Raw genomic sequence first — 12,725 nt, forward strand, 5'->3', positions numbered from 1 at the left:
AAAGATTAACAAGTGTTTTGGCTAACTATTTGATTTCCTGTGAAAGAGAGGAATCCCAAACAAAAAGAGGGTAGGCAAAACCAAATTGTTCTTAGAATTTAGAACATTGCTACTGAATGAAAATTACTCTGCATACTGAGCTAGAAGTCTGCTGGATAACCTTTTGGTAACACTTCTACCTATTCAGCTCATCCCCACATAATGTGATCATATAGATATGTTCCTTGCATAATCTTTTGTTAGAAAAGGCAGTGTTGCATTATCACTCTTTTGAAAGCAAGACCAAATAAACAGATACACCTGGAAGAACATCCCCATGTTCAGGAGCTGCAGAGATTTTGCACAACCTGAATTTTGAGTTTGTTGATTTTGCGCTTTCACTCACACGTGTGTGAAGGTGTGCGTGCTCACACCTGCACACATGCAGTTGTTGTGCATCATCGGCCACTTGTGCATGCAGGTGTTTACATGTGTCACTCATGAGGGAGGTGAGGTTGTGTGTGTGGAAACTCTGCCTCTTACTCATGCAAGTGATTGAATCTGTCATCTCTACACACAGGTGGTGATGCACAGTACTCCCCCCAACCCAAAAGCCCTAGCCATCCATGTCATGACCCGCAGATATACCAAACTCTTTCTGCCTCTTTAAGAGGGAGTGTTTAGACAAGCTGCCAGAAGGAAATGAGGAAGGATTAAAGGGGAAGTTTAACTCAGTATTCCTTCTCTCCAGTGCTGGTTTGGGTTTTTTTTCCCATGTCTTCTGTTAATATTTTTAGTGCACTGAAAACTCTTTTGCACAAAGGCGTACTTTTTGCGCCTTTATTTAGCTCCTGCAGATACAAGTTGTGCAGCAACATTTCTGATAATAGTGTTTGATGTGGTTGCGATGGGCTGAGCATAAAGGTAAGGCAGTGTTTATAGGCAAGGCAAGGCAATGTTTATAGGTAAAGGTAATATCTTTTCTAAGACCAATCCATATAGTTGGAAGAAGTAGACAGGCTTTCAAGCACAAAAGCTGCAAGGCACGGAAGCTTTTCTTCTTTTTTGCAACTAAACTAGTTGATCTAGTGGGAAGAAAGTATTGGTAATACTGAAAGAGAAGTTTTTCAATGGGAATATAGGCTTAAGGGTGTATTGGAAGAAAAAGGTGTGTTGCTGATGGGGAGGGTAAGACCAGAAATGTAGTGCAAAGTACAAAGAAGCAAACCAAAGGGGGAAATTGGCAGAGAAAATGTAAAATGCTTATCTCGTGCAATAATTTCTGGAAGACTCATTTGAAGAACATACTGTAGCTGTAAAAATTTCTGATAGGTTCCTACAAAGAGGCCACTCTGTTTACCACAATGTAGAGTGCAATTGCTTCAGTGTGGATGGAAATATAGAATGCAGTGTAGGAAAAGAAGTGAAGAGTCCTTCATCAAGTTATTTTGTGGGAGGAAATAGACTCTGAGGATCCAACCTAGGATTTTAATATCTGTTAGCTTTCCACACTTCAATGATCTAACAGAAAAAGAAGGAAAAAATGGAAATGGTGAGGCCAGAAGGTAATTCTTGCTTACAGGCAATCAGGCTGTTAAGATCATATATCACCCTAACGCTTTAAAGATACTTAGTCAGCCCAGGAGAAGGAGATTGAAGCAGATGTACTAGTTTCACTAAGTATGGCACTCATCACACTTAACAGCCTTTTGCTTAAAAACCACTAGTGCCTGTTTAACCTATGATGTCAATAGTGGAAGTTATGACATACTTAGTTTGTGACTTTTTAGCTTATTCTTCATAATTTTCTTCCTGAACATGCAGCATAAACAACATAGAGAGAAGCCTTACTTTCAGATATCATAGATACCATAGCATGGATAATATCTTGCTCTTTCAATCCATAGTGTTCATCTTGTCTCACAGTGTCCTACAGTTTTGAAACCTGCAAACACTTGTCATTCAGTTCATCAATGAGGACAGATGTTCTTTGTACCACTGGATACGTGCAGTGATGATTTCTTGTACTTTTACAAATGCCTTTCATGCCAGGTACACACTCCCAGCCCTCGACTGTGTCTTTTGGTAGCAATGGGATTGGGATAAAGACATTTTATTTTGGCTACCAAGGCACAGCTGAATCTTCAGAACGTATCTAAGACCAATTATAGTTAATATCAGGAGATTGCTTTTGGCACATTACTTACTTTTAGATCCTTACATCACTGCCAAAACTGAGGTATGCAGTTTCTGGAGTCTTTGGAAAGATATGACTGTGCAGAAAGGAAGAGAAATGAGCCAAGTTCTTATGTCCCATTTGCCTCACACACACCCCCGCCCCAACACATCTTTGCAGAATGGCAGCTGCATTACATCCTCAGAAACACTTGAGCTGACCTGATAAACACCAAAGGGAAGGCAAAGTTATATTTGTACTTCTCTGGGACTTTCCCAGCATTGATTACTGGTTCTGTCATCCCTCTGGCACTTCTGAGCAGTGGTAGTCCCCTTGCTGCTGCCAGACTCTCTGTAAACAGTTGTTCAAACACTTTGTTTGAACGTTGCCTCATAAGAAGGAGTCCCAATGTTCAATGTTTGAGTGCCCTCAGCTTCTACTGGAGAACTCAGCATCACCTACTAGGGGCACTTAGTAATTTTCTGGACTTGGACCAACATCTTCTCATGTCTTTTTGCTAAATGTGTCGATCAGAAAGAAGGCAAAGAGCTTGTCATGCCGCTGTTCTTCTCATAAGGCAAATGTTATTGTGGGAAATGCACTGTAGGCCTTGAGAGGTCTGGCACTCCCTTGAAATAAATAGGGAGACTCTATATGTTGGACAGAATCTGGCCTTTTCAAGCCTGCTTTTCTATTTAATTATGAAAAGCCTAATATTATTATGATGACATAATTTCACACCTCTCTTGAAATATTTGTCTTTACATGTGTTACGCAGTTTCACCATTTTTTTATTCCAGCAGTGTTTGGTAGATGTCAGGTTGGTCTGGGCTGAGAAAATAGGAGGAAACAATGAGACATTGTCAGTTATTCGTCTGGAGATGGACTTGGATGGTTAAAGAAAGAAAGAACCCAAAACAATATATGAAGTCGCACAGCTGGCATGCCAAAAGTTACAAAGTGATGTTATCGTGTGGTATCTTGATTGGAGTTGACAATGTTGCATGGCATTCCAGCTTCCTGCATCGCAAAACTGTCAACATAGTAATAACCAGGAAACCAGAAACCTGTTAGCAGCCAAAAGTCCGGTTGTTTTCGTCCTAGAGTTAGGGTAAATAATAGCAGGCTATGCTTGTATGTGGGAAGGCACTCTCTGAGTTGCTTAGGTAGCAGGAAGACTGTGGGCACTTGAAATTCTAGGCATGTAGTGCTGTGTCTTGAAAGGGAGGGGCTGGGTTTCTTTTGTACAGGTATTTTTTTATTGCATGCTCAGCAGCAAGCTTTGCTGAAACTTTTGACACAAATGCAGATACATCTGGCATCAAAGTCTGGATGGAAGCAGTATCGCTTGTTGCACAAATCCATGTGTGGCCATGATTCACAGCAGGTTAGCTCTGCATGCCCCCAGGCTACCCGTATGGACGATAACTTTTTTTCTGTTTAATGTATGACTAGTACCTGAAGTCAGAGGGAAGGCCGGAAGCATGAATAATGCAATACCGTACAGATTAGTTATGGGTGAGCAATATAATATCTTCAGTATACAGACTACATTGTACAGGCTTTACCTTAGCATCTGATATTATGCTCTAACCAGTGTAAGTATTACGGAAGAAGGTAAAATAGCCTCTTTTGGTGTTCCAGTTACTATGATCTCTTGACCATTTGTGTTGCAGGACAAATTTTCAAGGCAGTCTTCCTGGGTGATTTCTCTTAGGAAAGAATATGCGATGGTATGTTTTGCTTGGGAGCATAAGCTGATTTCATTAGGGTGTTTTTATATCACCTTCCTCTCCCCACACACCCTAAGAAAATTCTTTCTGAAAACGTGCCTGAATGTACATCTGCTGCATAGAGGTTTAAGCCGTAATAGTTTCTTCTGCTATTTTATAATGTTGGTGGTCCATTTTAATAAAAAACAGTAAATGTTAACCTGTAGGCAATCACATTTGTTGTTTCTTGCAGGTTCTAAAATCTAAAGAATTATCATCACCAGGACAGCGCTACATTGACAGCAAAGTAGTTAAAACAAGAGCTGAAGGAGAATGGTTGTCTTTTGATGTCACTGAGGCTGTACATGAGTGGCTCCATCACAGAGGTGACAACAAGTGCTCTTTGCCTTCAAACCTGCCCCAACTGCTCCTCCATTAACTCAGCAGTATTTCAGGGTCATTCCATGTGTAAAACTCTGCTTACTTTTATGTTTTACAGACAGGAACCTTGGATTTAAGATAAGCTTACATTGTCCATGCTGCACCTTCGTGCCTTCCAATAATTATATCATCCCAAATAAAAGTGAGGAGCTTGAAGCAAGATTTGCAGGTAATGAAAGAAAAAAAAAACTTTTTAAAATGTTGTGTTACTTATTAATTGACGAGGGAAACAAAGAGCCATTACTGCCTCTCTAAATGGTATTCAGCTGATTCAAAACTTGCTCATTTGAGAATCTTGATTCTCAGCTGGTAGGAAATGGTATTGAAGGCACAAGGGTAAAACTGTATCAGCTGAACTGCTCTAAAACCAGATGGCATGAATAAGCCATCTCATTCCACGTGTGCAGCTTCAGTGCCCGTAAGTGTCTGTGTTACAGTTTGCAGCATGCACACCGGATGTACATACAATTTTGGATGTAGGGAAGGCTGTTGCACAGTAGGCCATGCACTGTTGCATAGTCATGAGAAAACTTGCTGAATATTTTCAAAATAAACCCTTTGACTGCTGTCCATCCTAGCACTGTAAGGGTTCAGGCTTAGCAGAGAAGGCTACTGCTGGGAAGTAGAATTAGGATGGTGTTTGCAGCTGAGGACTGTTAGGATGTAAGCTGCTTGCAGTAGATATGTGTGTGAGCATAGTGTGTTTTATAAGTGTTAAACAATACTTGTTGTGGCAAATTTCTAAAGTATAGGTAAGGCAACAGTTGGCTGCTTTGCTTACAGAAGCATTTTCCTTTGTCCTCAGTGTGTATAGAGGGTCTTTGTAAGTACCTGCACACGTACTTCCAGCTTTTCAGGCACACTAAATATGTCCAGCTACTCTGGTGGTTTTCTTTTTTCTTTTTTCTGGTCATATCAGTAATATTTTAAATTACTCTGAGCAATGGCATCAGTCGCTTTGGGAAGAGCTGAACAATAGGTGACAGACTTGTCCTACAGTGTTTTACTGCCAGTGTGTTGTGGGTTGAAGAAACAGCAATGGTTTGCCTGTCTATCTGCTGCTACTTCCAGCAGTGGAAGTCTGATTCTCAGGTGAAGTCAACAGAACTACAGTAGTTAACATTGATTATATATCTACATTGACATGTAGATTTGATTGTAACATATTTGTATATTAGTTACACAAAGTATTTTTTATGCTGACAGCTTGGTAAAAACTTAAAGATTGGATTGAGAGGGCATTAAAAAATAAACAACAGTGTGTGGTTAGGGTTATGGATATATGTACTTCTTATGGACAGCAGACAAGATGATACAGAGTAAATGTATCAAGGTCATATAAGCTCCCTTGTGTTTTTAAGCCATTAAATTTTCAGTTTCAAAAAGCGAAATATTATTTAATTGACTGTGCCATAGTTATCATCCACAAGTACATACAAAACTATGGCTATATTAGAACCAACCCAAATTCTGTTTATACAGTTCTCATTTATTAAAGTACATCATGATTTGGTTCATTTGTTTTCCAAGGATTTGGCTATATTCCTTGTCAAGTATTAAGTTTTTCTAACCATTGTTTCACTGCATTGGAATTTTTTCTCTAAGTAAATACATGTACTGTACATATGATTAAAGCCATTGTGTGTATTTAAAAAATTGTTAGTATGATATTTGGTTGCTGTAATTGCAAACATTATGAAAAGAAAAGTGTATCTTTTTCTCTTTAGATAGTATTATCTGGTTCAAGTATTATCTGGTTAATTTTCAAAAGCATCTTAGCAACAGGCATAACATGAGCTGTTTGGACTCCTAGGAAAGGCTAATACCTTGAGTCTTTTGCCTGTGCTGTTGCCACGATAAGAAGCTAGTAAGGCAGTTAGTTTTTCAAGAGAAAATACAAAACATGAGGTCATTGATTGCTGCTTCAAGAAGTATTTTAATCAATGTCCTTGCCATGCCCATGCAAAAGAAGTGGCTAGAACAACTGACTTTCTGGGAAAAATTAAAAGACTTAAGTAAACTGGCAATGGGAGACAGAGAATTTACAAGCATTAGAAAGAGGTAAATGTGATAGAGAAAACAAATGGGGTAGGTGGAAGCAGTGGGAAATCCAGGTGAAGTATCCAGAGCAGCTTTACTGGTGTTATAAGGTTTTTAAAGGTACATAGCTGTTAAAAGATGGGAATACAGCCCTGAGTGTAGTGACAAAAGCACCACTGCTTGGGGCATTTGAAACTAAGCAATGCAGATGCAGTGACTGAAGTAATCTCTGTTACTCATTTCAACAGTTCTGGTAAATGTACTGAAATGCCATTAAATGGCTGTGAATGTGGGAGGGCTGATATAATAGATAACATGAGAACTGTGAATATCTTAGGGATCTTGGGTTGAAATTTGCCCTCACTTCCCCAGTAAACATGCTCAGCTGACACCAATTTTTTTAAAGAGATGGTTTATTTAATTTGTGAAGAAAAAGCAACACAATGTTTATCACCAAAATGTATTTTTTGAAGGTATTGATGACTACACATATTCCAGTGGTGATGTGAAAGCTTTAAAGTCCAATAGGAAAAAATACAGTGGGAAGACCCCACATCTTCTGCTAATGTTATTACCCTCCTACAGACTTGAGTCGCAACAGCCCAGTCGGCGGAAGAAGCGTGCTCTAGATGCTGCCTATTGTTTTAGGTAACTATGCATCCATATTCAGTATACTTATATAGTAGTACCAGCCTGTGAGGTGTAATGCAGTTGCTTATCATGCTTCTTTAGGTTGACATTTATACAGAGCACGGACCCTCATTTGCAGACCCACGGAGTCTGTGTGCAGCAGGTTATCTGCCCAATAGTCTCCAGTCTCACAGAGACAGTGGCAGATGAGGAAGGTTGTGGCCTTAGAAAGCAGAAGCTGAGTTCTATCTGGGATGACTCCCAGACCCATCACCCCATAATTGCAGCCAAATTATCACCTCCACTGTGCTCACCTACACAGAGAGGCCACTCAGTAGCACCTGGAGAAAAATACTTACTAGTCCTCCAGGGAAACCGTTAGCTTTGTCTGTATAAGCAAGTCCTGCCATGTCTAAGCACCTGATTTCAGCTACAGTATAAGCTACTATTGATGTGATTTGGTTGTGAATTTTTGGGACTTGGACTTGCCTTCCTGTAAAACATCATTCAGGGAGCAAGCAACTAGATTATTTTTATTCCGTGTGTTGTCTTTGTTATGACCGATGTGTTTGTCTGTATTTTATTTCCCAGGAACGTGCAGGATAATTGCTGTCTGCGTCCTCTTTATATTGACTTCAAGAGGGATCTTGGCTGGAAATGGATTCATGAACCTAAAGGATATCATGCTAATTTCTGTGCAGGAGCCTGCCCATATTTATGGAGCTCAGATACTCAGCACAGCAGGGTAAGAAATGATTTTGCTAATTTTCAGCTTCTATTTTATAACTGTGGGGTAAAATGTGTTTCTGGGACTGACATCAGCATGAATGCCCAAAGCTTGTATTTATTATCTCAATAACTAACGATGATGAAATGTAGCCCTATAGAGGGACTCGCACGTGGCCTCAAGCTGGTGTTAAAGCAGTAAGAATGTGTTGGCCCAGAGATTTTTCTTTTAATGTGTTCATCAATATGACATACAGATAGATTGAATGTTTTTTATGAGTATGAGCTTGGTGTAGCTTTGGGAGGCTGCCTGGGAAGGGACCTTTCATTACAGAGCACAAGTGGAAGATGGCACAATTAGTTCGGTCGGCAAAGACACTGAGGCACTATCAGAGTAACAAAAGGGCTGAGTTGTACCACCTGATTATCACCTACTTTTATGACCTGCCATTTTTCATTTTTTGTTGTTAACTGATATGCTACCATCCTGAATTTCATGAAAATGTACTGATAGATGTGCTTCTTTTACTTCAAAAGATGTATTCATTGTTGTAGTTTGAAAATTTATATGTGAAGGAGCAACATTGTGTCTGGGATGCCAAAGGACTGATAGTTGTCTGAGATGGGACTTTTTATTTTAGGGATTAGATGTGCTATTTTAGCCAACTGCCTTAGGATGAGTAGTATTCTGCTGTAAAGTGCTTGTTCCTCTCAACTGTCAATAAGGATGTCTAGACAGTAAGAGGTGGATGTTTGCATCGCAGTTGTCATAAAGTAAGATTTTCACCCTCAGGTCCATACTAAGAATGATGTCTCCCCTTTTTCAAGTCTCCCTTAAAATACCAGATCAGTGTTAGCCAGCAGGCAGAACTCTTAGTGTCCAAGGGGCAGCTTCCTTTCCCTTTGGTCTGTAAAGCCATGACAGTGTGTTCTTCCTGAACTCACAGACCCAGGTAGAGGTATCTTTAGTAGCTGTCAGCAGCTGTGTCATGGTACTGTTAGCAATGTCAGCAGGCAGAAGTATAAATAAGGTAAGTATGTTTCCGTGCTGGTGTGGAGTAGTAGTGTACACGTTTTGGAGCAGCACTTGTTTTTAAAGGAAAAAGGAAGAATAACTGTCATGGTCACAAATATGTGGTTTGGATAGTTGCCCAAGGAGTCAGAAATTGCTCAATAAAGTAGTTAGTGTTGCTGTCCTGAACAGATCTTCTGTCTCTCTAAGCTGCAAATGTTGTGTTGAAGTTCTAGGAAAAGGTCACTTGGTGTTTGGCTAACACATTAATGGCATCCTCAGAAATACCTATGCATCATCAGCGGGTAACCCTACATACTTCCCTTGCAGAGAACCATGCATATGAATCCAACGTGACATAAAGCACCAGCACTGCCAACTTCACCGTAGCTGTTTCTCAACAGGAGTAGCTGCAGCTTGAGTCCTGGTGCTTGCAGGGTGACATTAATGGACTTAGTGAGATGTAGCCAGAGAAGAAAAGCAGAGGAGTGCTTATGCTCTGAAGGGCTCTCTTCCTTTGGTACATTTGTAAAGCCAAAATCCTGTAACAGCAAATGGCAATCTGAAGACACAGATAAAAACCTTTTGTTTCTTCTTTGCATACCAATACAGTGTGCATGTTGATTCAAAGGGCTATGCTTTCAAGGCAGGCTCCAGGCACGTACCTATTTTGAGGTTTAAGACTGTACGGATAAAACCTTAGGAAACTCAGGCAGGTTGTGACACCAGGTTGAACTGGAGAGGCATGAAAAATACTAAAATCCGGGAATCTTCATACTGCTTTCAGTGGGCTTGCTCTCAGGTGCTGTGGGAGGAAGCAATGCAGAAAGGAATTTGCACTGCAGTGGCAGGAAGGCAGAGGTAGCTGTCTTAATCTCTCGTTTTTCCTTTCTCCTTCTAGGTACTCAGCTTGTATAACACCATAAATCCAGAAGCTTCTGCCTCTCCGTGCTGCGTGTCCCAGGATTTGGAACCCCTCACTATCCTCTACTACATTGGCAAAACACCCAAAATCGAACAGCTGTCCAACATGATCGTAAAGTCTTGCAAGTGCAGCTAAAGGATACCCCTGAAACAGCATGATGTGTGTGTATTAAAAAAAAAACCCAAGGAAAATAAGAAAGAGAGAGCGAGAAGGAAAGAAAGAAAAATGAAAATCCAGGTTCATCAGTGTTAAAAGAAAAAAAAAAAGAAGAAAAAAAGCGGTACTAGTCTGAACTGTTTGAAAGTTTGCTTTGTTTTTTTTTTTAAACTGGCATCTGAAGCAAAACATTGAAGGCCTTTATCCTACATTTCACCTACACATAGTGTGAGATAGACAAGAAGCAAAGTTAAAGGAAAAAAAAAAACCTTTTAAAAAATAAACACTGGAAGAAATTTGTTAGTGTTACTATGTGAAAGGAAAAAAACAGGAAAATCCCATGAAGTGGAGTTGCTGTATCTGTCCCGTGCCTTACTTGATCTCTCTGTATTGTTACGCAATAGGCATCCTACCCATTCCTCTTAGTTGTAGAGTTAACAGTGCATTATTTATTTGTGTGTAAAAACTATCAAATGAACGTTTCCATATCGCCATTGGAAAAAAAGAAAACGAGCCAATGTGGACAAAGTGGAGACCAAATAAGCTGCCAGAAATACATATAAAGCCTAAAGGAATACAAGCTCAAAAGAATCAGAAAAGTAATGGTTAGTTTAGTTTGATTAAAATAGAAATCAGTTATTACATTATTGAGAAACTCTGCCTTTAAAATACCTTATTTTTCATGCCAGCTGCCTAGAGAGGCTTCTTGTAAGGTCTCAAACCCTTGTTTTAAGTACTGAATAATTTACTAATAAAGGACACTCTGTTTCAGTCTCAAAGACAAGTCTATAAGATTTTTTTTTTTTTTTTTTTTTTTTCTGTAAATGATTTAAAATGTCAGTTTAGTAAACCAGTGAAATATTTAACATGTACTGGTCTAATCTTCAGACCTTAATATGTTGCTGTATAGCTATGCTATGGGATTTTTTTGTTCTTTTGGTATATGTAACCATACCTAGAGTATTACAATAGGTGGGTAGTAAAAGCCAGCTTAATTGGAAACATATCTGTAGATCTCTATTTGTAAACTATTAAAAAATTAAGTACTTTATGTGTAATGTGTAAATTTTCACCATATTTTTGTACTCTGTAATACTGTCAGCTCTCATGAGTTTGAATTTGAATTTGGGGCTCTTTTTGATCACTCAGAATCATGTGTTTCCCTCTAGCTGGCCAGTATGAGTAGAGTCCCTATATTTTGACTTGCACTACAAATACATGTTTTATAATAATTGCTATACATGTGCTTTGTATATTGTTCATCATTATGACATAAGCTACCTGACTCCATTTGTTTTTCTGTTTTATAAAAAGGATGGATTAAAGCGATCTCTCCCCCCAACCCCCCCCTTCCTCCTCAGTTGTCCCCGTTTGTAACGCTTGAATCGTGATGCGGTTCGGATTCCTAGACCTTTTTATTTCCTTTCGGCTACAGACATTCAAACAGATGGGCAGGGAGCAAGGTGTTGCAAGAAGAGATATCGCAGCCTGGCTGAGGCGAGGCAAACCCTTGCAGAGAATGACATTCACCACTGTGCAGAAGGCTGGTAGGAAGCACCTGCTGCGGCAATGCCCCAAATGCGGCGTGAGCGGCATCGGTTTGCCGTCAGAGGCCGTGCGCCGGCCCGGCAAGCCGCAGGGTCTTGCCCCTGCAGTTAGTCCCTGGGACCGATCCTGCTCCTACTGCAGGTAACAGAGGTTTGCCTTTAACTTCTGCAGTGGCGCAGCAGGCCCCTTTCGGCTATCGGTGTGTGTGTAAGGATATGCAGGATCAGACCCGTGATCTTTGCGAGTTTGCCAAATTTTTTTCAATTTTGTTCACGTTAAAGCTTCTTTTCAAAAAAAAGAAAAGGAAAAAGCAATGTGGGGTTCCTAGGATTTTGTTGTTGTTAGACATGTTTAAATATTATAGAGGGAGTAAAAAAGAAATTCCACGTCACGTACTTCATTTAAAAAAAGCCCCAACCTAAATTAGCAAAAAAAATCACAAAGAAAGCGCATTCAGTTCTTTTCACATGATGAATGGTTTTGCACAGCAAAGCTGGAAAACTACGTTAGAAACATACTGCTTGGACAAGAAGGACATTTTCTGTCATTGACCTGAGTGGTGTCGGGAGGACGCTCCTGAGCTTGATGTTGTCAGCTCCAGTTTTAAGAAGTGCAATTTCTTTGGCTTCAGCAGAACACTGATACAAAACTGAAGTACCGCAGCAGCAGCTTGCACACGCAGCTCCTCGGGACTTCAGTAGAGCCTGTGCTTATTACCTAGATGGAAATGTAGCCCCACAGATGATCTAATCCCACCCGTTGACTCAGCGCAGAGGAGGAGGTATGTTAGACTTCTGATTTATTTAGTGAGTTGAGATGAACAAGTGAAAAATCTGTCCTGCTAACACTTGCTTGAGCCAGACTTACTCCAGTGAGAAGATGCACTGAACTCAGTGAAACTCCTCAGGGTAGTAAATACTCTGGATTTTGCTGTATATGGCAGCAAAATTAGTTTTATCAGGTTCAGTATGAGAACTGTATTTTTGTTGGACAGGAAAGGAGACGAGGATGAACACATTTTACAAAACTTAAATATGTTTCTGCAATTCTCTGCTATGGGAATGCAGCTCAAAACTGGTTTTGAAGCTTTGAAAAAGTGGAATAGGAGATGGCAATAGTTGTCCAACTATACTCACTATGCGCTGGACGCAGCTGAAAATTTCGGTTTGGGTTTGGAATTTTTCTCTAAATTTAAGTATAGAACCTTATTTCTGTAAGTCATTACCCCAAGAGTGAATAGTTGGGTTTTTTTACTTTTTTTTTTTCCTCAAAATGCACTGATAGTATTTGAAATACTCTGTTATAAAGCTCCTACAATTTTTTTTGTATGTTTATTAGGCATGTATTTCCCTTTAATTACCAAGGATGTTAGGCCTGATC

At 39.8% G+C, this 12,725-nt stretch overlaps 1 protein-coding gene across 1 annotated transcript in view; it reads left to right on the top strand.

The window, feature by feature from the left end:
* The window catches only part of TGFB2 (transforming growth factor, beta 2), a 63,422-nt gene extending 52,276 nt beyond the window's left edge, over positions 1–11,146 (top strand). The window contains exons 3-7 of the mRNA XM_010562140.1: positions 4,121–4,253; positions 4,367–4,477; positions 6,822–6,996; positions 7,570–7,723; positions 9,618–11,146. Of these exons, the coding sequence (XP_010560442.1) occupies positions 4,121–4,253; positions 4,367–4,477; positions 6,822–6,996; positions 7,570–7,723; positions 9,618–9,776 (732 nt within the window). The 3' untranslated portion in view covers positions 9,777–11,146. The remainder of the gene's footprint in view (positions 1–4,120; positions 4,254–4,366; positions 4,478–6,821; positions 6,997–7,569; positions 7,724–9,617) is intronic.
* Positions 11,147–12,725: the final 1,579 nt, after the last annotated feature.

Source organism: Haliaeetus leucocephalus, unplaced genomic scaffold (genome assembly GCF_000737465.1).
Source record: "Haliaeetus leucocephalus isolate CR32 unplaced genomic scaffold, Haliaeetus_leucocephalus-4.0 Scaffold156, whole genome shotgun sequence".
Classification (NCBI taxonomy): domain Eukaryota; kingdom Metazoa; phylum Chordata; class Aves; order Accipitriformes; family Accipitridae; genus Haliaeetus; species Haliaeetus leucocephalus.